At 38.7% G+C, this 26777-nt stretch overlaps 2 protein-coding genes across 2 annotated transcripts in view; both read right to left on the bottom strand.

Moving 5' to 3' along the window:
* The window catches only part of LOC129761236 (aminopeptidase A), a 41156-nt gene extending 27982 nt beyond the window's left edge, over positions 1 to 13174 (bottom strand). The window contains exons 1-4 of the mRNA XM_055758953.1: positions 13079 to 13174; positions 10726 to 11030; positions 10457 to 10660; positions 10223 to 10386 (exon numbers count right to left, since the gene is read on the bottom strand). Coding sequence (XP_055614928.1) covers positions 10223 to 10386; positions 10457 to 10660; positions 10726 to 11030; positions 13079 to 13091 — 686 coding nt within the window. The 5' untranslated portion in view covers positions 13092 to 13174. The remainder of the gene's footprint in view (positions 1 to 10222; positions 10387 to 10456; positions 10661 to 10725; positions 11031 to 13078) is intronic.
* An 11636-nt stretch (positions 13175 to 24810) lies between these two features.
* LOC129779956 (protein Wnt-8) lies at positions 24811 to 25609 on the bottom strand. The gene is made up of 2 exons (XM_055787766.1): positions 25132 to 25609; positions 24811 to 25067 (listed from the first exon to the last, which is right to left on the bottom strand). Exons 1-2 carry the CDS (start codon positions 25607 to 25609, stop codon positions 24811 to 24813), a joined length of 735 nt encoding a protein of 244 aa, XP_055643741.1.
* Between the last annotated feature and the right edge of the window lie 1168 nt (positions 25610 to 26777).

The raw sequence follows: 26777 nt of genomic DNA, 5'->3' as shown, positions 1-26777 counted from the left end.
GCAAGTACTCCCTACCACCCTTCGTTCCACTTGAGCAAACTTAATGAATGAAAGTGAAAAGTTAACTGCACACAGCGTACGTAATAATACCTTTCGAATGCCAGTGCAAGGAAAATTGTATTGCAAGTATTGTAATTTGAGCTTCTCTATGCTGTCTGTTACGTGACGTGTTGAACTATTGACAATCGACATGTCAATATTACATCCAATATGTCAACTATAGTCCTAGAAAATTAACGACATCCACTACACCATGGCTTGATCTTTTTCATTCGAGTTCGGACAGTTTTTTGCTTCTCGTCTACTAACCTATTAATACACACGTGCGCTATTTTTATAAACAACTTCTTCTCCGTCTCCAACATCCCGCCTTCATCTGCCACAGCAGCTGGACCAATTCACTTTCCGCGTGTTTATGTTTATGTTTACTTGGTAGACAACCACAGAAAAGGGGGAAAGGAAGTCCACCAGGTGGTTGAAATACATGCACTGGTAGTGTCTGTTGGTCAGATTGGTTTCACGATTGTACAGTTTTGCGAGAAGCCGATAAACTCGGCTTCGAAATGCTTCGGAAATTGTTTGTTGTGCTCTGGTTTGATCTTATGCAACTGTGGCACAACACTTTCATGGCTACTTCTCTCTCAAACGATGGAATGCTGAATGAGTCAGATTGATCCGTGTTCCGAAAAAGTGTTAGAATCTTATGTTGGACTTGAGGTTGTGCTCCAAACCATGGAAATTGTGCAAAGTTCACATTAATTGGTACTTTGGAATAGCATTTTATACTCGTCGCACCAATTTCGATGATTCGAACTTTGAACAGTCAATAACGATTCTGAACACGTCCCGTTATCATCAAAGTGCCGGGTGTGCCAACTTTTGGCTGCTTCTGGATCATCTTCTTTAAGCGACACGCAAAAAATCCTGAGGAACTTCACCGTCTCAACGTAGCATTACTCGCGTCATTTTATTAGTACAGTAAAACCTGTTTTTGTGCGGTTTTTATGCGATTTTTTTTGTGCGATTTTCTGTTCTTGTGCGATTTTTGACGTAGGACTACGTCTTTCATTTCTATACTGGGGTGTAAGTTCAAACTTTCGAAAACGAAAGCGTTACGCCGGAGAACGAGATTTTGAGCGTTAATAGCTCCTAAACAACTGAACGAAATAGTATGATAAACAATTCATTCGACAGGTAAAATGTCTACGCGTTATATGCTTGTTACTTGTTGATCCAAAAATTTGTTTCAATAGCCCTAAAATTAGTTTCAAAACAGGTTATTGAAATCACACCAATCGGCTCGCCGTTCGCTTATATACACTCAGTTATAATTCACAACGATTGAGGTAGGATCGCTGGAATGGATGGATGTTTCCCTAACACAGATTTCAAAACCATGGAGCCAGGGAAAATCGGCATTGCAAAATAGATGCAAGCAGTGGGTACTTTTGTACTCGCTTGCGTATCTGGAAATTGGAATGTTTCCCTAACACAGACTTCGGAACCATGGAGCCTGGGGGAAATCAACATTGCAAAACAGATTCAAGCTGCTGGTACTTTTGTACTCGTTTGCATTTCTGGAAATCGGAATGTTTCCCTAACACAGACTTCAAAACCATGGAGCCAGGGGAAATTGGCATTGCAAAAATAGATTTGAGCTGCGGGTACTTTTGTACTCGCATGCGTTTCTGCAAATCGGAATGTTTCCCTAACACAGATTTCAAAACCAAGGAGTCAGGGGAAATCGGCATAGAAAATTAAATGCAAGCAGCGAGTACTATTGTACTCGGATTGACTATGGATTTGATATGGTATGATACGGTGTAGTGGATATGATCAAAGTGGATATTATATTACATATCGAAGAAATAACATTTATAAAAGCAGTGTTATAAAATCATTTGTTTATGAATGCTGCAATAGGGAAGATGGAATTGATGGGAAGGGGGTCTTATTTTCGCTGTGTAATTCCGAGGAGGAATCCATTCCTTCTCATGCGTTAATAATCCTGCTCCGGATCAACGATGATTCCAATTGTCGGGATTCGGGGAGTGGGTACTATTTGCGCTGGGTATTTCTGAGGATGAATCGATTCCCTCTTTGAACGTTAATAATTCTTTTCCGGCTAAACGAAGTGGTATGATAATCACTTTATTCGAATGATGAAACGTCTAAGATTTATACGCTTGCTACTTGTTGATTGCTAAGTCAACGTTAGTCCTACGTCCACCTTGCGGTTATATCAAAGATATAATCCACTTCTAGTTTTTTTGTGCGGTGTATAAAAAGAGGCATATTTGACGAAGTTATCGTCCATTTAGTTTTTTTTTTCGATGGTGTATATGCATTTCAGTGCGAAAAAAGCATATTTGCGTCTCAATTATCCACTTCTGAAATCATTCCTCTCCTCTCATCAAATGCTCTAAGTTTTTGCATGACATGATTTCTAACAGCTAAGGAAATCTAAGGAAATTGAACGGTGAATGGCGTGGATTTGAGTTATTTTTTTGGGGGAAAACTTTTTTTATGCGGCCCCTATCTACCGCACAAAAAAAAATGTTTTTTTCAAAATGTGTACCGAACATGATTTTTTAAAGCTGCTGACGAAGTTTTACACGATTTTTGTTATGCGACTTTTTTTGTGCGGTCCCTATCCCCCGCACAAAAAATGGTTTGCCCGTACTTAGTAGAGATTTTTGTGCCAATAACACGCCTTGAAAGTATGGCAAATTCGAGAATACGCGTATACCAATGTAGGTCGGGAAAAAATCTATAAGGAAAAATTTCTCGGCCACAACGAGAATCGAACCCACAATTCCCAATACGGTGTGCATTAGGCTAACCACAAGGCCACAAAAGTCACCTGCTGTTTCTGGTTGTTTACATCCAATACATGTTATCTTTCATGACGTCCACGTATTGGTTTAGGTTGTAAGCTCAGAAAACATGTCACGTTTTAATGAAATAGTCTTTTTCTTTACAACCTTTTTTGCTACGAACGAATTTCGATGACGATTAGCATACCAACCAATTCGGAGATTCTCTAGAGTTTGTTCGATATGCTGTACATTACAACAATCTATTCCGTAGATGGTTAAAATTGACGATAATTGGAAGCATTCCCATTTTCGCACATAGTTGTTCTGTGAATTTAGGCGCTTACCTAGCCGTGCAATCATTAATGAGTAACTAACATAGCGGTAAGGCACAATATTTAGATTCAACTGCGAAAGAGTCATTCGTGAATCGCTGGCTCGAAATACAGTGCTTGTTCTATGGACACTGATGAGAAAAATAATAGTAGCATAAGCTCCATCCATTACAGACTTTTTTACACAGGCAAGGGTACAAAAAAGTCATTTTCGATTTTTGTTATAAAAATTTACGATCCATCAGTCACCCGGCTAGCGACCAGACGGCAGTGATCATCTGGACTTTCCAAATGACTTTTCTCAAGGCCGAATGATTTTATTTTCTTAATTGGACTTTTTAAGACTGTTTAAAAGCTTGAAGTCTCTAAAATTCAACTACTACTAATACTTTCATTATAAGGTCTCGTTTCTATGCCACGCGTACAATGTTTAACCAGGAAGCTGTCCGAAATACATTTTTACGTGAGTTTCATCGTCATAGGATGAGCAGGCATCCTATGACCTCCTAGCGCGACTTATGTTGATGAATTTTTTGAACTGTAGGAGAGGTGGGGGTAAGACGGACAGTCTTACCCATTCAAAAACTACATCCATTCCGCGTGTGGATGTAATTTTTGTGGCTTCCATATTAAGCTCAAAATGCTTTGATTTTAAAATTGAATTCACCTATGGTTATAATTCGGTTCGTGAGTTAACAAAGAAGCGATATTAGGTATGTACGGAAAAGCAGACTTCCTGTGCGTGCGCTTTATTTCCGAGAGACGAGTATCGATTTTCTCCTCCTCACAACCCCTTCATGTGCAAGCGATGAGACCGGGCTTTAGCACACGAGCCTGGGTTCGGCTCCTTCTTTTCTCTTTCGTAAAATATTGAGATGTGCTCAAGAATACCTCGTTGCACCTCAACATGAGTGGTGCACATGTGTTGGTGCTCGCGAGACTTTCTCGTGTGCTTGCCTCAAAGTGACATCTGGTGCTGTCAGGGGAAGTTGTGCTTCTGGTGTTAAAATTTTAATCTTCGTAATATGGCACGTAGAACAATTAGTGACGAAGAACTGTTTCACATGAATATCGCTGCTAAAGTCATCCAATCAATTCATTCATTTGTTGCATTCAGCTCGCAATGATTGTGTGAGATATGAGGCTGAATAGGGCAAAGCACATTGTCTCTTCTACGTGCTGTGCGAGATCTCAGAAGGACTAACCAAATGTCACTTTGAGGCAGGTACACGAGAAAGTCTCGCGAGCACTAATGCACGAGCATCTCTTTGTGTACACAACACATGTGCATCGTTCGCATCGAAACGCGACGTGGCTTTTCCTGAACACATCACAAAATTTTACGTAAGAGAAGAGAAAGAGCCAATTTCAAGCTCGCGATACTCGCCTCTCGGAATTTCAGCGCGCACAGAAAGTCTGCTCGCTCGGCTGCCTTCTACCTCGCTCATTTGTTGCAGACAGCTTCCAATGACTTTGTGAGATGCGAGACTGGATAACGCAAAGCACTCTGTCTCTTTTGCGTGCTGTGCGAGATCTCGGAAAGTCTACGGAAAAGTAAATTCATTTGTGAGTGAAAATTAAAATTATTGAAATAATTGTACTGGACTGAAATAGATAGAGAAATATTGAGATCACATCCAATGCCTGATGGAAAGTGATGGGAATAGTATTCAACTCTTTTTTCTATTGCTTTCTCTGTTTGTTCTAAATATTTCGATTGCAGGACACACAAACACTGAGAGAGAGCGAAATTATTTCTCTCGCGAGCGATAAACTTCTACACTTCGTATATTATAAACCTGCCCAAACTCCCCCACACTACATGTCCATATCACCCGCATCGAAAAAAAAGTTCTACTTTTCGGATTGTTTTAGTTTCAGTAGAAAACATTCAAAAACACTTTTTTATTAAACATTTGGCCAATTATTTCGAAAAGCAGTATATTGAATTTTAAGAAACTTAACTTAAGAAACTTAAGAAAGTTTTGGGAAACATGAGATTCCAAAAATAGAATTGAAGCTCTTCTTAAGATGTCCATCTTATCCCCTCCTCCCCTACTACGGGCGGCAGAGTATGCTACTGAGACTTCATTATCTGATAGTCTAATGAATATTTCGAGGCCAAAGTCAAACGAAGAATTACAATGTTTCTGATGGTGTTGATCTCTAAGTTGATTTCTCTGAATGATCTAAATATGATGACTTCCAGTAAATATTACAAATATTTCCATAGCCTCAACATTTCTAGAAATCTCAGAGACACAAAAAATGCAAAATAACTAAATAGTAGACAATCCAAAAAAAAAAGAATCGAAATAATTTTCATGCTTATTCTCTTACCGAAATTTATTTCAATAATCGGGGTACCGCGAATACTCTGAATATTCTGAATTCGTCGAACTTACGAAGACTCTAAAATCTTCGAAAACCTGAGTTGTCATTTCCTAAACCTAAGGAAAATCAATAACTGCAGTGGAACCCCGTTTGTCCGCGAGCGGATGATCTGCGGTGCGGATTATTCGCGACGGCAAGCTCCATAGTAAATCTATAGGCAATCCCAGAATTTGTCATTGTGAGGTAGGGGCATGCTTTTTCGTTGTAGTCATAGCTTTCACATTATGTGACCACTGGTGTACATAACCTTGTAGATGGATACTTTAATGATTTTTATATTGATAAAACATAGTTTTCATGCTGGGATACCTTTTATTCGTGTTTGGACCTCATTTTTTTACATTTATTGCGTTATCCGCGTTTTTTTCGTTATTCGCGGTTACCTTACCACGCTATTCCGTGGATAATCGGGGTTCCACTGAACTCTGATGAGCAAAATAAAGTGCCCATCTCTTCATTTTTAGAATCTCTTTCATTTATTTGGTTCGATCTAATGTACTGTAGACTGTAATCATTTTCGATATCACATTTCTTATATCCTTTTGAATTTTAAAAAATAGTTTTACTTAATACATTCGAAAACACAAAAATCAATATGTATTAAAAGTGCGCACTTTGAAAATCGATATATTTTCGATAACTTTCCATCGAAGACCCCTCGATTGTTTATAGTCCGACATTTCGACATGTTTCGAATCAAACGGCTCAACATGATGCATTTGTACTTGTGATCGCATTTGATTTAGTTGAAAAAATGGAGTTCGTATTTCAAATGATTCCGAAGGCAATTCTCTTGTCTATCCGAAAACTGGTGGTTCGTGATGTGAAAAACGGTAAATCGCACTGGGAAGTACAGTATCAGCAAGACAGCTTGGGAAACAGGTTCGGAAAATTATTCTGAAGCTGAAACGCTCGGATCAGTTGTAGATCGCCCTGGCAGACACAGGAAGCGTAAAACAAATGCGAGAACGGACACCAATATCATGCGAAAATCAAGAAGGACCCCCTGAAGGTAGCTATCCGTGAGTTCCAGGAAATCCTTCAGCTATTTGTTTTAAAGTTGCCCGGAAGTGCCCCATTTACCAGCAAGGCAAACATTAACCTAAATGGTCTAAGTTTCAACCGAATACGTTAGGTTCAGATGAGGAGCTTCAGGAGCGCCATATCCAAGCCAAAATTAAGCTTGAAGGAGGCAATGTGATGGTTTGTAGAAGCGAATGAACTGCAAAATGTAAATCCTCTCTAATACAAACAAGTTATGTTAAGTATTTAATGGGATGTTTTTCGTGGGATGTAGTGAAGAGCCTCAAGAAAATCAACGGGCCTTGAAGAAAGACAACGGACCCAAAACATATTACCAAGAATACCAATCTTGTCGGATCAAACCGCTAGAATTTCCTTCGCGAAACCCGGACTCGTGTGGATTTGTGTAACGATTCTCGATATCAGGGTTGACAAAATTAGTGTATCCAATAAGAATAACTATTTTGAAGCACCGAAGCGCGCATCGGAAGCCTGGTTCACAGCTGAGAGAGAGGAGCCAGCTCGCGTTTGTTGTGATCACCCTTATGTCAGCGCGAACCAGTCACGGTGAACCAAGGGGAAGTATTGAAATATGTAGAAAATTTCAACATGACATTTTTTTGCAAGACGTTTTATGTGAAAATAATGTTGACGTCGGACTACATCTTTCATTTCTATACTGGGGTGTAAGTTCAAAGCTTCGAAAACGAGAGTGTTACATTGGAGAAACAGGATTTTGAGCAATAAACCCTCTTCGCCGGTTGAAAGAAATGGTATGATAACCGCTTCATTCGAAAGATAAAATGTCTACGCGTTATATGTGTGTTACTTATTGATCCAAAAACTTGTTTCAATAGCTTAAAAATTGTTTTGAAAGCAAGCTATTGAAATCACAAAAATCTGTATATAAGTAGGTGCCAGCTCCACTCAATTATAATTGTACAGCGGTTAGATCATTTTGGAACAGTTACTGCTGCAAAAAAAAACAAACTTGCTGCTGTGAAGAAGGCGACCAGCAAGAAGAAAGCTGCTGCTACTGCTGGTGTGGCTGCCCGAAAGCAAAAGTCAAACAAATCCTCAAAAATCGTTGCATGCAAGCCGAAAACGCCGAACTCATAGAAATCAGTAGCAGCTTCGAAAAAACCTACCATCGCCACACATAACGCACAACACGAGAGAAAACAAGATAGTGTTTTCAGCAAATCAAATCCAGTTCTTTTCAGAAAGAGTTTATCAAATACTGCGGTCAAATACATTCTTTTTTAATTTCTTCGATCAAGTGCGATCAACGTAAGATTACATCTTTCGAGCACTTATTAGGAGTACAGTGAATCTGGAGAAAGACAATTCATTCCTGCTCGACACTCGCACAAAAAATGTTCACTCATCAATGTCACAAACGGGAAGTGGGTGTTGTGAGGGAGGGCAGAGTGAGCGCAACATTTATGCAGACTGATTGGAAGCGACAGATATGTTGTATATGGGAAATGGTATACAAATTATATCACACATAAAGGGGAGAAAGAATCTTGACCCTTTTAGTTTTTTGGACAAGACTATTGGTTCACCTTCACTATCGGTCAATTCGATTGGATCTTCAGTGATACTAGTGCCTTGATTAAACCTACATGTCAAATTTGAATATTGCATATGAATGTGAATATCATGGCAAAGATGACGAGAGACTGGTAGTATAATTCTCATCTTCATCCGAATGCCTGTTAAAAATGCAGACACAGCATCCTTTTTAGTCAACCTAGTATTATTTCCATCGGACACAAACAAAATTCCCTCAAAATACACCTGAGAGAAATCAATGTTGGCTATTTTCATTGGAAGATTAGCTCTTATTTTATGTATTCCACATACACACAGGTTTTTTTTTACGCGGGGGATACGTATCTCGTAAAAAAACCGCGTTAATTGTAAAATCCGCGTAAAAAAACCTGGGTGTACGCTGCATATTCAAATTGCATCGGAGATAGACAATCATCGCCCACATTGCAAAAATCGATTCGTCGAGCTTGCAGTAATAGATCAACCTGGAACCAGTGAAAGAATACAAGAATTCGCGAAAACTGAATGTACGATCGGAAAAAGTCACAAATGGGCCCAAAACACCCATAAATTCACACAAGATCTCCACCGACAAACAAATCATAAAAGTCAGTTTGCTTCTAATTTTGGATTTTGTTTTAGAAATCATCGAAATAATTCTTTAGGACAACTATATCGAAATTATCAAAAGTAAAAAATGTTTGAATGGGCCGATGCCGCAAGAAGCCATGATGTGGGCTGACCTGGTACATCTTTTATTATTTCCTACGTGATCAGTGTTCAAATTTTTACCCCCATATATTCCTGTTAGACGCAGTCCTATGTCAAAAATCAAATCGGGAATAAAACGCACAAATGTACTCACTAACAAAGGTTCACGTCAAGTTTGAACACTTTTCTCATAAATGAATGACAACAACTTGCTTGATTGAAATTGTCAGTTTGGAATTTTCTTGATGAGAATGCGTAAAAAGAATAAGAAGAAAACAAACTATCTGTCATTCAGCTGGCTCCTCTCTCTCAGGTTCACAGCACCCAAAAAACCTAGTGGAGAGTATGCCGAAGCGTTTTCAGCAGGTCCTGCCAACAGAGGACATATTAATTATTAAAATGCTTTTTCTTTACCTTTTGGGAGCCAAAATGAAATGGGTACTTTTAGTCACTGTTTTTCTTTCTCAATACAAATTGTACTTTTCGAAGTTTTTCTTTTTTTCAGCATTCTATAAATGAAACTTCTAAGGAAGTTATAAATAAGATATTGTCATAGACTACAGTATGTTTACTTTATTTGAACCAAATGAATTACAAAAATTCAAAAAATTATGACACTTTATTTTGTCTATCAGTGTATTTATAACGACACTCTGAATGCCTTATACCATTTATACACCCGTGTTTTTGACGTAGTTGAGTCAACAAATGTATTCTGCAACATTTTCAACATTTCGACACAAGAAAATTTGTTTACAACACGAAATTACACACAATATATTATGCAGAGCAAAGCATATACAAAATCGCCAAGAAAAAAAAGAAAAAGTTGTTTTGAATGACGCTGTAAACAAACTAAATGACAGATCGCGCTCAAAATTGGCATTCAGAACACTGACAGTAGTACCAACTTTAGAAAAATATAAATTTGAAAAATGTTCTCTCGGAATATTTAAAATTAGTATGTGGAAATGCATTTTTATGGAGAAAAATTCTTTCGGAATTCCGGTTGTTTGCGAACACGCTAATCAATAGTTTTTTGTAACGTTAAGTATCTGTAAAACATTACCATGCCTTAACAGCCCTTACAAGAGCTCCTGGATGTCTTAGCACGATTTTCGTTTGCTTCTGAAGAAATCCGTGAAATCCGATGATGTGCTTTTTAACACATGGTACACAAGAACAACGAAATAGAATACAACAAAATTACGTAGAGTAACCAGAAATATGCTTATAAAAACATAGTTTGATGGAAAGATTTCACCCCACGATCACCCCACCACATAAAAAAACATTCAATTATGAATACAGTCAATTCTCCGAGCTCAAATGCTTGCATAAACTATTTTCGATAAAATTCTTACATCTCTGGAAAGCTTTACTTACATTCTCTTGCCGTCGTTGCCCGTGTACGTGCTAGAGTACAGTCCCACAATTTTACCGTCCATTTGGCCCGTGAACTCAATCGTTACCTTCGTCACGAACCCAGGCTTGAGGGTACCAATAATTTTAAACGTAAGAAAGTCCCTTTCTTCGTCCATCTCGAATCCCTGCAACGAAACAGCACAGCCATCAGTGCTAGCATTCAATAACCATACTGCCAAACTGGCCGATACCTACCCCGTATCCACAGGTCCCGTTCAAACAGTTGATTGAAACCCTGGTCACGTTCAGCAGATAGCTGTGCATCACTATACGGTCGGTTTCCTTTTTGGTTTCTACATCGATGGTAACCTTCCCCAGGAACGTGCCGGCTTCCAGCTGTGGGTAAAGCCACAGATCATAGTGCAGTGGGGCGTTGTCCTCTGGCAGGCGATAGTCGATCTACGCAACAACAACAACATCCGATTCGTCAGTCAAGTGGATAGTTTGATATCAATCTATCTTACCGGCGGTGCTTCTGTCGTAGTAACGAGGGCCGTGGTCGTCGGTATGGTTGTTGTAGAGGTCTCCATCGACGGGGTGGTTGTTGTTGTTGTCAAGGTGTTCTCTTCCGCTGTCGTCGACGAAGACTCCTCGGTGGTCGAAGGTCCACCGTTGGTCGGTGAATTCAGTGCGTCAGCCAGCTGGGAACGGAGTTCCTCGATTTCGGCAGCCTTGTCATTATTTTGTACCGCCAGCACAATAGTGGAGATAACGAAAGCGGTTAGTGCCAACCCGAGGAGAGCCGCAAGCTTGTTTCTGATGATGGCATCTGTGGTGAGGATAATTGTCGAATTCCAAGACAAGAAAAAACAACCGATAATTGACGTTGATAAACAGCTAAGGATGATTGGCGATTAAATTTTATCAACTGCCTTTATTGAGCAATCAACAGCTTTTGGAAACAGTATGACGCTAATCAGATAACTTCTTTTGTGAGAAGTGGCATTTAACTGTTATCTGGCTTCTTGTTCCCATCATTTTCGGTCCTTGAAAATTTAGTTTTTTTAAACCGTATCCACGTGCTCCCGTGGCCGAGTGGTTAGCGTCATAACTAACATGCCGGGTGTTCGGGTTCGATTCCCGTTCTGGTCGGGGGAATTTTTCGTCAAAGAAATTTCCTCCGACTTGCACTGTGATCACGCGTATTCTAGAGCTTGCACTCAGAATGCATTCAAGGCGTGTTATTTGGCATAGAAATCTCAACTAAGTACTAATAAAAATGACGCAAGTAATACTACGTTGAGACGGCGAAGTTCCTCTAGGAACGTTAGTGCCATTGAAGAAGAAGAAACCGTATCCACACATTTTCCAGAGCTGATAATCTGATAAACATTTATAGAATAAAAAAACAAAATCATTTATATTGAGATATGTGTGCATTTGAAAAACCCGATAAAAATGAAACGACAGATCGTTTGAATCTATCAGTTTTGATTTTTTGTGTACGTAGTTTTGGGAACAACGCTGGTATTCATCATTTTTATTGTACTTCGATGAAAATGACCAGATGAATAGATGAATATAAGATATTACACACATTTAGGCCAAAAATAGCCGTCCTTCTCGAACCGATAGAGTACACATCGAATTACAATAATAAAAATATCTCAAACAAAATCCTTCAGAGTAGAAAAGCGATAAATTTCCATATATATCCAGAGCATGGGTCCGGCATTAGGGCAAAGTACATTGAATTCAACGTCCTAATATTTAGATCCCAAGCTTTAAAGAAACTCGAAATTCATGGAATTTCAGAGCATCGATGTTGTAACATTACCATTACTTTGAGTGACCACCAGACCACGAGACAAGATACAATCCTGAATTACAAATAAGGGTACTCATACACTGTTTAACCGAAGCCAAATATTTGATTATTTTTGACAGACAAAATTTGATCAACGTGTATTGATCTAATATTTCCGACACAAAACACGACAAGCAAATATTGGTGTTATTGGATGCCTAAAATATTTTTTCGGTCTGTTCCTCGAACTTGTCGGTTCATGGTTAGGTTACCTTAAGTATTTCAGTCATTTTTTCCGTATTCGATGTTTTACATTTGACGTTTACCACTTGATAATTCATAATTGAAGAGTGACAAACAAAGTAGTATTTGTACAAATTTCAAACCAAATCAAAATCTGTCAAAAAGTGTCAAATAATTGACTATACGGCCACCTTAAGTTTAGTTTCTAATTAGCTGTTGTGTATACAATTCTCGGCCGTCACACCAATCTGAGAAAAAAACGGCTCACTAGAGATGTTCATCAATCGCGACACGCAGGCGAAGGTTTTGTATTTTAGGCGAAAAATTATTCGTTCTGCAACGGATCATGTCATTTTACCAAAAATTACCGCACTCATCCATCGAAAAAGGCGTCGATGTCTGCGTCATATGCTCCCGAGCGAAAGTTTTGGGGAAGGTTATCAATTCAAGTATACCTTTGATGGGTACTATTGTTTTTCCGGCCCTCTCACAAATTTCGTTTGAAACTGCTGCAGGGAAAGTTTTTCTAGCTCAAATCTAAAAAACAATATCTCCTCAACCACCAGATTATTTGTAGTTCTGCTTGATATATAAAACAGGTTCCAGATACATTATCCTGATCCTGATTGTTTCTAAAAATTCAACTCAAGGCTTAGCGGAAAGAACTTTTTCTGAAGATTGCTTTTTTGAGAATGACGCGTCCGGCAAAAGGAATTAGAATTTCAACGCATCCAAAACATCCTCTGTGTTATTCTAGGTTTTAATTCTATATACATATTCGGTTAAAATCTACTGCTTTCACATTTCTCATCCAATGAAAAACTTACTGAGTATGCTCATTTCTATCACCTAATCTGTCCTCTATTAGAGCCCACTTCATAAACCACGAACACCCGAACACACGATCTGGTCTACCTGCGACGCGATAATAAACTAACTTCTGTGCGAATTGTATTTCAAACCGTTACGAATCAATTCTCAATGACCCCGTCATGGAATATTTGATTGATCATACCGAACAATGTAAAATCCCTACAGTGTGGTCCATAACTATTGACACGCAAAAGTTTCTAGACTGATTACATTCAATGGAAACTCACCCTAGACCATCAACACAAGCGGCGGAACAGACAGCTCATAGCCATCCCCAAGAAAAAGGATATCCGATATTTGTCGTCTCGGATAGTTCCTCCTACACTTGTTAATCGTTGAAATTTTGTTAGTCCGTTGAACAGGCAAAAATCAACGTAACAATATTTACGCTAATTACTGTAAATGCAATTTGCTAATTTGCTTCGGTCCTGGCTGGTTATCACGAGTCGCTCTCGATAGTGGTATCTCGCTCGCCAGATACCTGAGGTGACAGACGGTAGACGGGAAAGCAATACAATTAAGCAGTAAAGATGTGATAATTTCAAAAGCTTGAACACCACAGACGGGAACGTCATGTTGTCAATGAGTGGCGCTTGTCACGAGCAGTGGTTGGTTGATTACAGGTGAGAAAAATCACTTCTCCTTAGACCCAGCAGCAGTAATCTAGGCTCGGCGGCGTTTTGTGCTCGGCATTAGACGATTAAATCCCCATTCTGATTGTGGTTCGGTGAAGAAATATGACGGATATTTGATACCAAATCTCAACGTTTGTATAACATTAATGTCCCGGAAAAACATGATTTTCTCACACGCTTCATACATTGAATTGACATTGTTCTATTGAAATTATCGAACTGATTATCCTTAACTAACAATAAAATTGAAATGATAAACAGGCAATTGATTCGAGAGGATGCTCAAATACTCAGTCATTGAAGTAATTTTAAAAACAGACACGTTTGGAGACGGATTCTGCTTGTCGGAATCTTAATACTACATTTGTTGCATAACGATAGGCGACTATAAAACAATTATTTTCTCCACGAAGCTCGTGGATCAAGTCCAGCCATAGACATAAACAGACGAAATAGAAATGTGCAAAATGTTTTTTTTTCTTCGTTTGCATTCATTTGTGTAATGTGTAAATAAAGGCAACTTAGCATTGAGAATTTTGTTCAAGATTTTGAACACAACGCGTTGCTATATTTTCGTGTTTCGGGAATTACACGTGATCTATTATGAAACCGCAGGATACTAAAGTAGCACATATACCATGTCCAATATATTCTATATATTGTTTTATGAAATCTGAGGGCATATATTATTATGTTTTCCTCACAGAATCATTGTCATAATAACCAATATCAGGGCTTTTAAACAGTCATTTTTCATGTTACAGTTGACTTTTCAACTAGCATGAAATCGGAGTTCACAGGGGGGGGGGGGGTTTGGGTAAGACCATCATCTCAATTTATCAATAAATATACAAAATACATACTTTATTAACAGCTGAACTAGTTTGAATTTGGCAACCGTCAAATGGAAGGTATTCTAATTCTAGATGTCGTTGTCAAATATGGTTCAAATCGCTCAGCCTACTCCGGTGAGCATGGAATATGGGGAAAAAGGTATTCGAAATTAGGCAAATCAATCATGCGATATCTCAAACTTCAATTCAATTACTAATTTGATGTTATCTAGAACCACATTGAACACTTCCGGGAATGTTCAATGTACCCCCAAGCGGACATTTTTTTACTTAAATCAATATCCGCCATACGACAGACGCCTCTAATCACACTAGGATTGGACCTTAAATCACAGAAAAGATTCAGTTCACGACCGTAGGTAAATTTATTCGGGTTTTTGTGATTATGATGACAATATAACTAATCAAATTCTTTTTACTTGAAATTATTTATTACTCTTGTTAAGACCATAAAATGGCCATTATTTTTAATTTAATTATGAAGGTATCAATCCAATTAATCTTATCAAACAACTTAAATCCAACATTAAATTCACATCAGCTCAATAGTTCAATTCATTGAAAAAACAACTTCAGAAATAAATGCATATCAGTTAATCAGTTCAGTTAGTGTCAACGAACAACTTAAGAACAATAAATGCACGTCATATCGAAATCCGTGTAGCATGTCTCATGAACTCATTTCTTGCATCCGATACACGTAGCCTTGGCCGTCCACAGAATCTGAGAAACAACTGCGAGGCATCTGAAATAGATGAAAAATATATCTCAATTACTATTTCTATTATTACTATTATAAGACCATTTCTATTAATTTATGAGAACTAGGCAAGAGATCGACTTCTACTTCAGAGAACATAATCCTCACATTAGAAACATATTAACCTTTGAAAAAAATTGACTATTGAAACAGTTGAAAAAAATGGTGGCAACATAGTTGCCACTGCCCGTTAACCCCAAAAACACTTCACTTTATTGCGTCTTTGGTTATAAACGAACGAACGTGATTTTCTTTATCCCATTTGTTTATTTATTAGGCTCATTAGCATTTTAGCTGTAACAGAGCCGGATTTTAATCGTGTACATGTACATATGTTTATGGTTCATTATTGTAAATTACACAGTAGTAGTAGCCATTTAGGCGTTAGGTTTTTCTGTTCCATTATATTATGGTAAATTACACAATATTAGCTATTTAGGCGTAATGGTACTCTTTCTGTTCTTCCATTGTTCAGCAGACCGGACAGCGGAGACAGTTGATATTGATCATTATTGGGTTATTAATAGAACAGCAGCCCGATGTTTCTTGCAGAGCAGAGCAGTTGTATGGATGAATCGATCTTTGTTCCTCCGTGGATCGATATCTCCATCGCTGATGATGGTTGCGTGGACGTAGTTATTCTATAACAACACAAAGATGGTCAATTGAGGGAATGCGCAACCAAGTGGCTACGAAGACCCCCAAACGAACGTGATGAATTATAGAGGTTTTTTTTGTACTAAATTTATTTTCAAATGGCTCAGCAACATTAAGTAACAATGAGCCGAGTTAATGAATAGGGAAAAGCCTATTTGAGTAGAACAATTCCAATGTTCTTTCTCAAAAAGGCATAAAAACCCTATTATCTTTTCGTAAAATGTTACAATATGGATAATGACAAAATTCACAATAACATAATATTATAGGCTTCTTGTTTAAGCTTCTTGTTACAGAGATGTCCATCTCCTAGGAACTTGCTATCTCCTTGGGACTGAGGAAGGGATGAAAATCTGCTCACTTTTCGAATTCTGAAGAAGAAAGTTGCAATAGAGAAAAGGAAACGCCAATAATAAAAATCAAAACAATAAAGGAAAACTAAACATATATTCATATTTGAAAGTGTATGGATTTGAGAAAATCATAAATTAAAGAAATAGCATCAATATTACGAGTAGCCAGAACGTCGCGAATCGGAAAATTAAGTGGCATTCCCTTATTGCGAAAATTTTCTATTAAAGATAACCTGTCATTTTGAAACTCAGAACAAAACCACACAATATGATCAATATCCTGATATCCTATACCACACACGCATAGGTTACTATCACTGATGTTAATTCGAAAAAGATGTGCATTCGAAGAATAATGGTTAGACATGAGTCTGCACACTACCCGTATAAAATCACGAGAAAAATTATACCCTTTAAACCATGGTTTGAGAGAAACCCTAGGAATGATAGAATATAGCCATCGGCCTTTATCACTACTATTCCAACTTGACTGCCAAGATACAAGTGCCCGTTCACGAGGAAAATGAAGATATTCATCGAAAGTAATAGGCCTATAGAATAAGTCTCCTTCCAAAGCGCCCTTCTTAGCAAGAAAGTCTGCTTTCTCATTTCCTGGTATCGAACAATGAGACGGAATCCATACAAAAGTGATATTAAATGAACTAGTTATCAGAGCACTTAAAAGTTGATGGATTTCAGATAAGAAATACGACGCATATCTAGTTCTCACTGAACGGAGTACCTCTAAAGAGCTGAGACTATCAGAAAAAATAAAAAAGTGATCTGGGGTCAAGGTCTGAATATGGAGTAAGGCCATGTATATTGCAGCCAATTCTGCAACAAACACCGAACAAGGTAAACTAAGCCTACGGAAAGTGAAGAAGTTGATAGTGAATATACCAAAGCCTGTGGATCCATTAAGACAAGATCCATCAGTAAAAAAAGATTTGGTTGGGTCAATATGTTTATACCTTGACTGGAATATCGCAGGTATAACTAAATGGCGGAGATCATCTGAAATATTATGCACATAATCCTTCATTGACAGGTCAATAGTAAAGGGTGTGTCACATCAAATTGCATCACGGAAAAAACGCTGTAGAAATTTAATTTTTAGGAATTATACCTTCTGCCTTCGCTTATAACCAGATAAGAGTGTATAAATCACGTTGGCCATGCTTCACTGTCAATTTTTCGTAAATTTGGAAAAATGTCGTCGAACGAAAAAGAGCGTCGTGAATTAATCCTGTGCACTCATTTCGAGAATCCGGAGTTGTCACATCGGGACATCGGTAAGATGCTGGGAATCGTCCAATCCACGGTCAGCAGAGTACTAAAACGATACTTCGAGAACCTAACCATCGACCGGAAGGTGAAGAACGGCAAAAATGAATGCTCCGTCAGTGAGAAAGATCACAAGCGCGTAGTTAAGCAATTTAGACGTGATCCGAGAAGTTCGGTCCGGGATGTCGCCAATAAGCTGAATTTGTCAAGTTCATTCGTCCAGCAGACCAAGCAGCGGGAGGGCCTGCGTACATACAAGGTTCAGAAGGCTCCTAACCGCGACGAAAGGCAAAAAATGGTGGGGAAGACACGAGCCCGGAAGCTGTACACCGAAATGCTGACGAAGCCGCATTGCCTGGTAATGGACGACGAAACCTACGTCAAAGCGGACTTTCGTCAGCTGCCGGGCCTGTTGTTCTTCTCCGCAGAGGACATATTCAGCGTTCCGGAGGAGATTCGTAAGCAGAAACTATCCAAGTTCGCCAAAAAGTACATGGTGTGGCAAGCGATCTGCTCCTGCGGAAAGCGGAGCGCCCCCTTCGTGATGACCGGCACGGTAAACGGGCAAGTTTACCTTAAGGAGTGCCTACAGAAGCGCTTACTACCACTATTGAAGCAGCACGAGGGCCCGACCATCTTCTGGCCGGATCTCGCTTCGTGCCACCATTCAAAGGACCTGTAGGAGTGGTACGAAGCCAACGGGATCACCTTCGTGCCAAAGGAAATGAACCCGCCCAACGCGCCGGAGCTTCGCCCAATAGAGAAATATTGGGCGATTATGAAGCAGGTCCTCCGGAAGAACCCAAAAGTTGTCAAATCGGAGGCGGACTCCAAGAGAAAATGGATTTCTGTTCAAAAAAAACTACAACCTGACGTTGTACAGAACCTTATGGACGGGGTAAAGAGGAAGGTGCGAGCATACGGGCTTGGGCTCGAAGTATGAATAAAAAGAAAATGTCAAAAGTTGTTTAATAGTTTTTATTTTACTGTCTAAAATTTTCAAAAGGATCGGTCTACTGGGTGAATTTCTACAGCATTTTTCGGGGATGCAATTTGATGTGACACACCCTTTAATAGAGGAATTGAACAAAATTGAAGGAATGATCTGGAAACCAGATAAAGTAGATGGACTTTCCAAAGTCATAAATTCATGATATAGAGACATAGATCGAAAGCCTGAGTTCAACATTTTTTCAAAGTTTGCTATCACCTTCGGATTAAGTGTTTCACACCGTATTAAAAAACGGAATGATAACTCGAAAAAACGTACGGAAAGAGGAAGTATGCCAGCTAGAATTTGTAGGCTCATTGTATGTGTTGACTGCATACAACCTAGAGCAATACGCAAACAGCGATATTGAATCCTTTCCAGATGCAAAATATGGGAACAGGCAGCGGACCTGAAGCAAAAACTACCATACTCCATAACAGATAAAATGGTTGTTTTATACAACCTAATCAAATCCTCAGGATGAGCTCCCCACCAAGTTCCTGTTATGGATCGAAGAAAATTTATTCTTTTCTGACATTTTTGTTTCAAGTAGCCTATGTGTTTACCCTATGTTCCTTTGGAGTCAAACACAACACCTAAATACTTGAATGACATCGAGCGACGAATGGGTCTATCCAAAAGTTTAAGCTTTATTGTGCAGTATTATGTTTTCTTGAGAATACAACCATCTCTGTCTTCTCAGTAGAAAATTCAATACCCAATCTACAGGCCCAATCAACCAAATTGTTAAGAGAATCTTGCAAAGGATTATGAAGATCGGTGCTGTCTTTGCCCATTACCGATACTACACAATCATCTGCAAACTGTCTCAAAGTACAATTTCCCGATAAACAAACATCAATATCATTTACATAGAAGTTGTAAAGAATTGGACTAAGACATGAGCTTTGAGGAAGACCCATGTAGCTAATGCGTAAAACTGACGAAGAACCATGAGAAAAACTCATATGTTTTTCACGCATTAGGTTAAACAGAAAACTATTTAATTTCTGGGAAAACCCATTACGACGAAGTTTTTTGAAAAGAACTTCAATGGAAACAGAATCAAACGCACCTTTGATATCTAGGAACACTGATGCCATTTGTTGCTTACTACACAAGGCAAAGTCAACCTCTGATGAAAGAAGCGCAAGACAATCATTGGTTCCTTTGCCTCTACGAAACCCGAACTGCGAAGGCGAGAGAAGATTATTAGATTCAACCCAGCTGTCTAAACGATGGAGAATCATTTTTTTCTAGTAATTTGCGAATGCAAGATAGCATTGCAATTAGTCTATAAGAATTATAATCAGACGCAGGTTTACCAGGTGTCAGAATAGCTATAACTTTAATTTGTCGCCACTCATGCGGAACAATATTCTGCTCAAGGAAAGCATTGAACAGTTTCAACAAACGTCTCTTCGCATTATCAGGTAGATTTTTCAACAAATTAAATTTGATCCTATCTGACCCTGGAGCCGTGTTGTTGCAAGAAAGAAGAGCAAGAGAAAAATCAATCATACTGAACGGAGGCTCAACATCATCAGATGTCTCTAAGAAAGGAGAAGGTGCGGGGGCTGAGTCTGGACATATCTTCTTGGCAAAGTCAAAAATCCACCTTTCTGAATATTCAACTTCTTCATTTGAATGAGATGAATTTCTCATTTGTCTGGCAACTCTCCAAAGAGTGCTCAAGGAAGTCTCTCGTGAAAGCCCATTTACAAAATGACGCCAATAGCCTCTCTTTTTAGCTTTAATGAAGCTTTTGAATTTACGCTCCAGATAAATGTAGTTATCATAACGTTCAAGGGTGCCCAATTTTCGCCAATCCTTGAACGCATTCGATTTATCTTTATAGAGATTTGTACATTCTTGGTCCCACCATAGATTAGGAGGACGTCTACGAAACGAATTACCAGGAAAGCGCTTCGTCTGAGCATCAATAGCACTGTCAAGAATTAAACCAGTTAGAAAATTATATTCTTCCAGCGGGGGTAACTCATGAACTAATGCCACCGATTCTGAAATAATTGAAGAAAATCTCTTCCAATCAATGTTTCTAGATAAATCATGCTAAATATTTGTTGTTTCAGACGATTTTGAATTATTTGAAATGGAAATAGTGATTGGCAAATGATCACTTCCATGTGGATCTTGGATGACATTCCAATAACAATCTAAAGAAAAAGAGGAAGAACACAGGGACAAATCTAAGCAACTAGTGCGGCCTGAAGATGGAGCAATTCTTGTTACATCACCTGTATTCAAAATTGCCATGTTGAAGTCCTCACAAAGATCATGAATCAAATTGGCCCTTCGATCATCAAAAGACTCACCCCATCCAATTCCATGAGAGTTGAAATCTCCCAAAATAAGATTAGGTTGCGGTAAAAGTTCAACAATATTCACAAGATTTCTATAATTAAGCATAGTTCTTGGAGGAATATAAATAGAAGCAATGCATAAATCTTTACCCTTGATACGTGCCTGACACGCAAGAATTTCAATTCCTGTGACTAAAGGCAGGGGAATCCTGTAAAATGGGTAGCATTTTCTATTACCTATGAGAACTCCTCCATAGGAATCATTGCGGTCTAAACGGATAATATTGAAATCATGGATGTTTAACACATTGTCCGAACGAAGCCATGTCTCAGAAAGAGCAAACGCATCACAATTCAAAAAATGGAGCATTTGCTTGAAAGAATCAAGTTTAGGAAGAATACTTCTACAATTCCACTGCAAAATAGAGGATTTTCCTGGCTCATCCAATAAATTAGACATCGAAATTAATGATCGAGAGGAGGGGCCATTTTGAAGTCATTTGTTTAGCTATCTAGCTGATAGAAGTAAGCCAAGCAAAAATTAAACCTTTCATTGAATCTGATATTCCGAAAAAATCAAGAATCCATTGAACAATTGATGAAAAGGATATACCTCCTGAAAAAGATGAAGATTCAGGAACCGATTGAGAAGTAAATTGAGAATGGCTTGACAATTCAGGGAAATGAACGTCATAATTTGAAGATCTCCAATCAGGAGGGTTATTCTTGGGTGGAGCAGAATAATTAGAAGATTCTGGATTATTAGAGATCAATCCTCTTTTTTTAGATGGCTTAGATGAAGAAGCAATTTTTCTCTTCCTGACTCTTCCTGTGATTACTGGATCAAATTGAGAATCCGAATCATCATCCTCTGATGAAACAGAGAATAGATTTTCTGAAGCCTCGGGTACCTGAAGTGAAGCTGCCTTAAGCATATCAGCGAAGGATCGATTAGAACGATCCTTAAGTGATTGCTTGAGTTTCATCGAACGTAATTTGTATTTCGGACAATCCTTAATTGTATGAGGAACATCTCCACAAAAAATACATTTATCAACATCTTTGTTACAAGTGACTTCGTCATGGTCGTCTCCACATTTTGAGCATTTCGTTTTATTACAACAGTAGGTTTTAGTGTGACCTAACTGATTGCAATATAAGCAAGTCATTATTTTAGGAATATATAACCGAACTGGAAGACGAAGTTTGTCAATAAGCACATAATTTGGAAGTGCTGTGCCTTCGAAGGAAATTCTAAAAGAGCCAGAAGGATAATACTTTTTTTCTGTACCCTCAGAGCTCATTTCAGCATCGGAGGGTTCATTACCCTCCATTTTCAAAAAAAAAAAGAGTCGAAAGAGTCGTAAAAATGAGAGAGAAGATTCTTTAGAACACGTAAATATTAAATGATATATATAATATTTCATTTTATTAAAAAATTAATAAAATGAAATATGTGTATGTATATGTATATGTATACGTATGCGTGAAAGAAAAATAAAACGAAAACTTATCTTAAATGTATCTAGATGAATGATATAGAACTTCTAAAATCCTTGAAGCGGGTCCAATGGCAACTTCACACTCCAAAAAAACACTTGAAAAATAATTCCGACTTCAAGAAAATTCCTTTCTTCTCAGTATATCGTCCCGGCTTCTTTCGAAATACCGTCAAAAATAGTCTTGAATATAACTGAAAATCACAGAAAAAAAGGAACGGAAAATACGTTTTTATTCGTGATGATTTGAAATATACGTCACCTTATTCCCAAGGCTTGCTGCTATATGAAGAAAGTTTTTACTAAGCAAAATATTGAAAGAATATTTCAAGTGCCGAAAAAGGATATTTCTGTTGGAGGAAATATAGTTGCCAGTACCCGTAAAAAGGTTAACTTACCTCAACTCGAATTCCAGTGATAGTTAACAATCCAAGGGACAAAAACCAACGAAAAAGGAAGGAAGCTTAAATTCTACATCTGGTTGCGCATCATCGGCACTAGCGTATGTTTTGATTGATATTTTGACATACGACGGATCACGGTAGGTTCGATGTGATTTAAAACGTCTAGAATAATAAATACTAACATGTACAGTGTTCAAAATCAGAGTTCTCTCGTAAAACTCAAGGGGAATCGGTCTTATCCCTAGTGCCGGACTCACCCCCAGTTCCCCTGCAGTTTTTGACGTAGGACTACGTCTTGCATTAAGGGTGCCAAATCAGAAAACAGGTCACGTATTTATGAAATAAAGTTAACGTTAATAACTATTTTTACTGCGAACGGATTTTAACGATTTACATACCAATCGAATCGAAAATTTTCTAAGTTTTGTTGGATATGCTATATATTATAATCCCATAGTTCGTATATGTTTAAATTGATGAAAATTGGACGCATTCCCATTTCCCCATACATTTGTTCTGTCCATTTGTGTGCTTTCCCTGTCAATAACGGGCAGCTTATATATAGAATAGATTAGAAACAATAAATGGGATTGGCGAAACGAGAATATTTGCGAAGTGAACTCCACCCTTGCATAGTAAGTAAGCTGTCACTAGCGTATAAGTATTGCCACGCAATGTACAATGTGCACAAACATGACCTAGGATGCCAAGATTTCGAGAAATGTAGAGTTAGTTCATGGAGTTTCGGAAGCTCCGTAGAAAAAAAGGTTTGGAGGAGCATATTTTTTACTATCACAGCACGGTGGACAAGACTTTGTCTTTTCGGATGGAAATTTATTTGTGTTGCAACATTCTCACAATGTCCACAACGACAGACTGTGGGCCTACAGTTCGAGGAATATCTCAGATAGTGGCAAAAACATTCCACGGTTCCAAAGCGTCGCATTCGTGATGATTTGGGTAGGTATTTGCAAACATGGCAAACTACCACTCAGTTTAACGTAGGACTACGTGTTACGTGATTTCTATATAGCAGGGTCACTCTACGAAAAATGTCACGAAAAATTAAGGAAAATTTTGAACAATTTATTCAACAATCTTTTTGCTTAAAACACAATCAGTGAAGGTAGTAAAACAAGTAAGCAATTTAACGAATAAAGGAGGCATATATGTTTCTTAGATTTTACTCGCTGCTGTGGGGGAAGAGAACAAAGAGAACACTAATGAGTTGGGCACCTATAACGTTGAAGCCGTTGGACTCTTTTCTGTAGGGGTATGTCAAATGTCTTGTTCAAGTCTATAAACCAGCATCGGTTCACTAAAAGACAACATCACACGTTTTATCGGTGAGATATCAGCCGATATGCTCGAAAAAGTAACTCAAAATTAGACTTCACGTATGGATCACCTAAAACGTAGTTGATGCCAACATTTACTTGGAATAATCCTTAAAAACTAAATGGCAAGTATTGATGTTTAACCCCCAGCATTATATATTATATTTTTTACGATTTTCCTGTGTTTTTCCTATAAATTAAAAAACAAACCTTTAACCTTCCTATACTCGCGTATAGGTCTGACAGACCGAGCATCAATGAGGTGGCTGAATTAGATGTCTATTACAACTGATTGAAGTTAAAGAAAAAAATATTTTTGGAGTTTTTTTTTCACTCAATCATATCTTTTTCTTTTAATTAATACCAATAACGCCTAAAAATACACAATAGCAATATTACAGAGACGCGCATAGTCCAGAGTACACAAATTACGATTTTTCGCGCGAGTATAGAAGTGTTAAAAAAATCACTCCTACGATAGAGTTCACTTCACTTGCATGAACGGAAAATACAATCAATTGCAAAGTTATGATATCGAATATGTTTTGGAGTAATATCCAAAGGAACTTCAGCTCTTTCATGAACATTTTATTGACACCGATGTTCTTCAACCAGCTCAACGCAACTGTCGCATATAACCTGGCAGCACCAATTGAATCTGCAGTTACACTTTCGCTGCTCCACTTTCGTCTGCTTCCGCACCTTCAAACCACACTGCCGGCAGAGATTCCGACAAGATTTCCGCTCGCCCGCTCTAACGTTTGCTCCTCTGGCCATAGAACACTGTCGATTGTACGTGCCGAGCCATCCTGGAATCACATCCCGCTGGCAGTAATCCGGCGATGCTGGAACGAATCACTCTTCAGTAACAAAATAGGATTCATCTATTCATCACCACAGTGTACTCACGGTGAATGTAAACCAGCTGATCGGGTCGTATCTTCCCGCTGTTCAGCTTCCCCGAGTTGTCCACAAAAAGTCTCACACCTTCGACGTACATTTGTTTCACTCCGGCTGCAATCTCCGCAAACGTCCGCATTGTACTCCAACAAGTTCTCATAGCACACGATCCAGAGATCCCGTGACAACGGCAATGCTTCCTAACAGCATTCTGGACGGCTACCCAGCCAGCCCGTCTATTGTGTGCATTTCCATACCCCTTCGCATCCAGTCGCGAGCTGCTGTCCCCAGGATCCAATTCCAGTTGTTCCTCAACACTACAGTGACTTCTACCATCGGAAGCGCGACAACCACACCGCTCGAAGGTTGTTCCACGCGAGCAGTTTCGCGCATACGTGTAAATCATGGAAGCGGTGCTGATTGCCCGAACGAAAGCTGCTTCCCGATCCAAATTAGTTGCCGATTTTCGCTTGGCAAGGAACTGCATAGTCGGACAATTCCATCGTTCCCATCGAAATTGACTGCGGCAGCTACTCATCGCGAGCTCAATGCTATCCGACAGGAGAGCCGAGGCGGAGGAGTAGCTCTACAAAACAGGGAATTGACACTCTTGGAACAACTTTCGGACCCCGTTTGATTATTACTTACATTCTCAGTTCCACGGGCCGCGTAAAACTGTAAAAAGAATACCATCCACACCCTTCTATCCATGGGAACCTTGACGAGACGTCTTCACGTCAGGAGCCGCTGAACCTGACTGACTACAACCTGCAGGGATCTCTTCCCGAAAAAAGGAATCCTCCCACCCCATAGAGACAATAACCGTTCCGATTAACTGCTGCTGCTCTCTTAATTTTGAGGAGACCTGTCATCATTGTCAAAACTCCCGATGTCCTGTCGAGCGTTACGCCGGTGTGTGAGTGTTATAACTCCATTTAGAGTCATTAATGCGGAGAATGCGATGGGTTTGTTTTTGAAGCGGAGCCGTTTATCTCTTCGGCGAGGGGGTCGGTTCATCGGAAAACCCGGTTGGTCGTTCTGTTGTTCGTTATAACTCTACTGAAACGGGACGATCATTTTAATGGGGATTTGATTTAATTAAAGCGATTGCCACTGGAATTTCCCCGCCAGGAGGGAAAATAGATAAACGGTGGGTGATTATTGTTCGGGTTCATCGTTTCGAGCAGGTCGTTTGTTTTGAAACGTTTTTGGTCGGATAATCAATAAGCACAGATATTTGGAGAATGATTCGTCGGTAATAACTGAGAAAAAAATGGATACCATGGTTACATCATCGTATCGTTTCTAGTTCCGTTTCTTCCGTGTTGATAAGCTTAACTAATTCTAAAACAGTTTTGACTATGAGATGCTATGGAATGTGATAAGTGAATGTGATAATTTCATACATCAAATTATACCCCAGGATTATCACTTCAGAAGCTGTTTTCAAAACAAAATAAAATGCGACAGCTCTACTGATTCTTGTTACCTATATATTCTTTTATTCCTTTTTAATGATAACATGATCATGACAGAACATTCAGTATATTCAACGTAATAATAGGAAATAAGAAGATAAATTGAATGATTTTGTCATATGACTCGGAAGATGTACAACAAGGTTTTGACGAAATATGTAGGATATATGCTGATCG

Source organism: Toxorhynchites rutilus, chromosome 1, assembly GCF_029784135.1.
Source record: "Toxorhynchites rutilus septentrionalis strain SRP chromosome 1, ASM2978413v1, whole genome shotgun sequence".
NCBI classification, from domain to species: Eukaryota; Metazoa; Arthropoda; class Insecta; order Diptera; family Culicidae; genus Toxorhynchites; species Toxorhynchites rutilus.
The sequence above is the reverse complement of the archived record's forward strand: the minus strand, read 5'-3'. Positions and strand labels throughout refer to the sequence as shown.

Bases quoted from the DNA above. Each gene is read 5' to 3' on its own strand.
- LOC129779956 (XM_055787766.1), bottom strand. From the start codon at position 25,609: ATGCAGTTCCTTGCCAAGCGAAAATCGGCAACTAATTTGGATCGGGAA. The intron at 25,068-25,131 runs GTGAGTACACTG...GATTCGTTCCAG, and splicing joins TCAGCTGGTTTACATTCACC to CATCGCCGGATTACTGCCAG.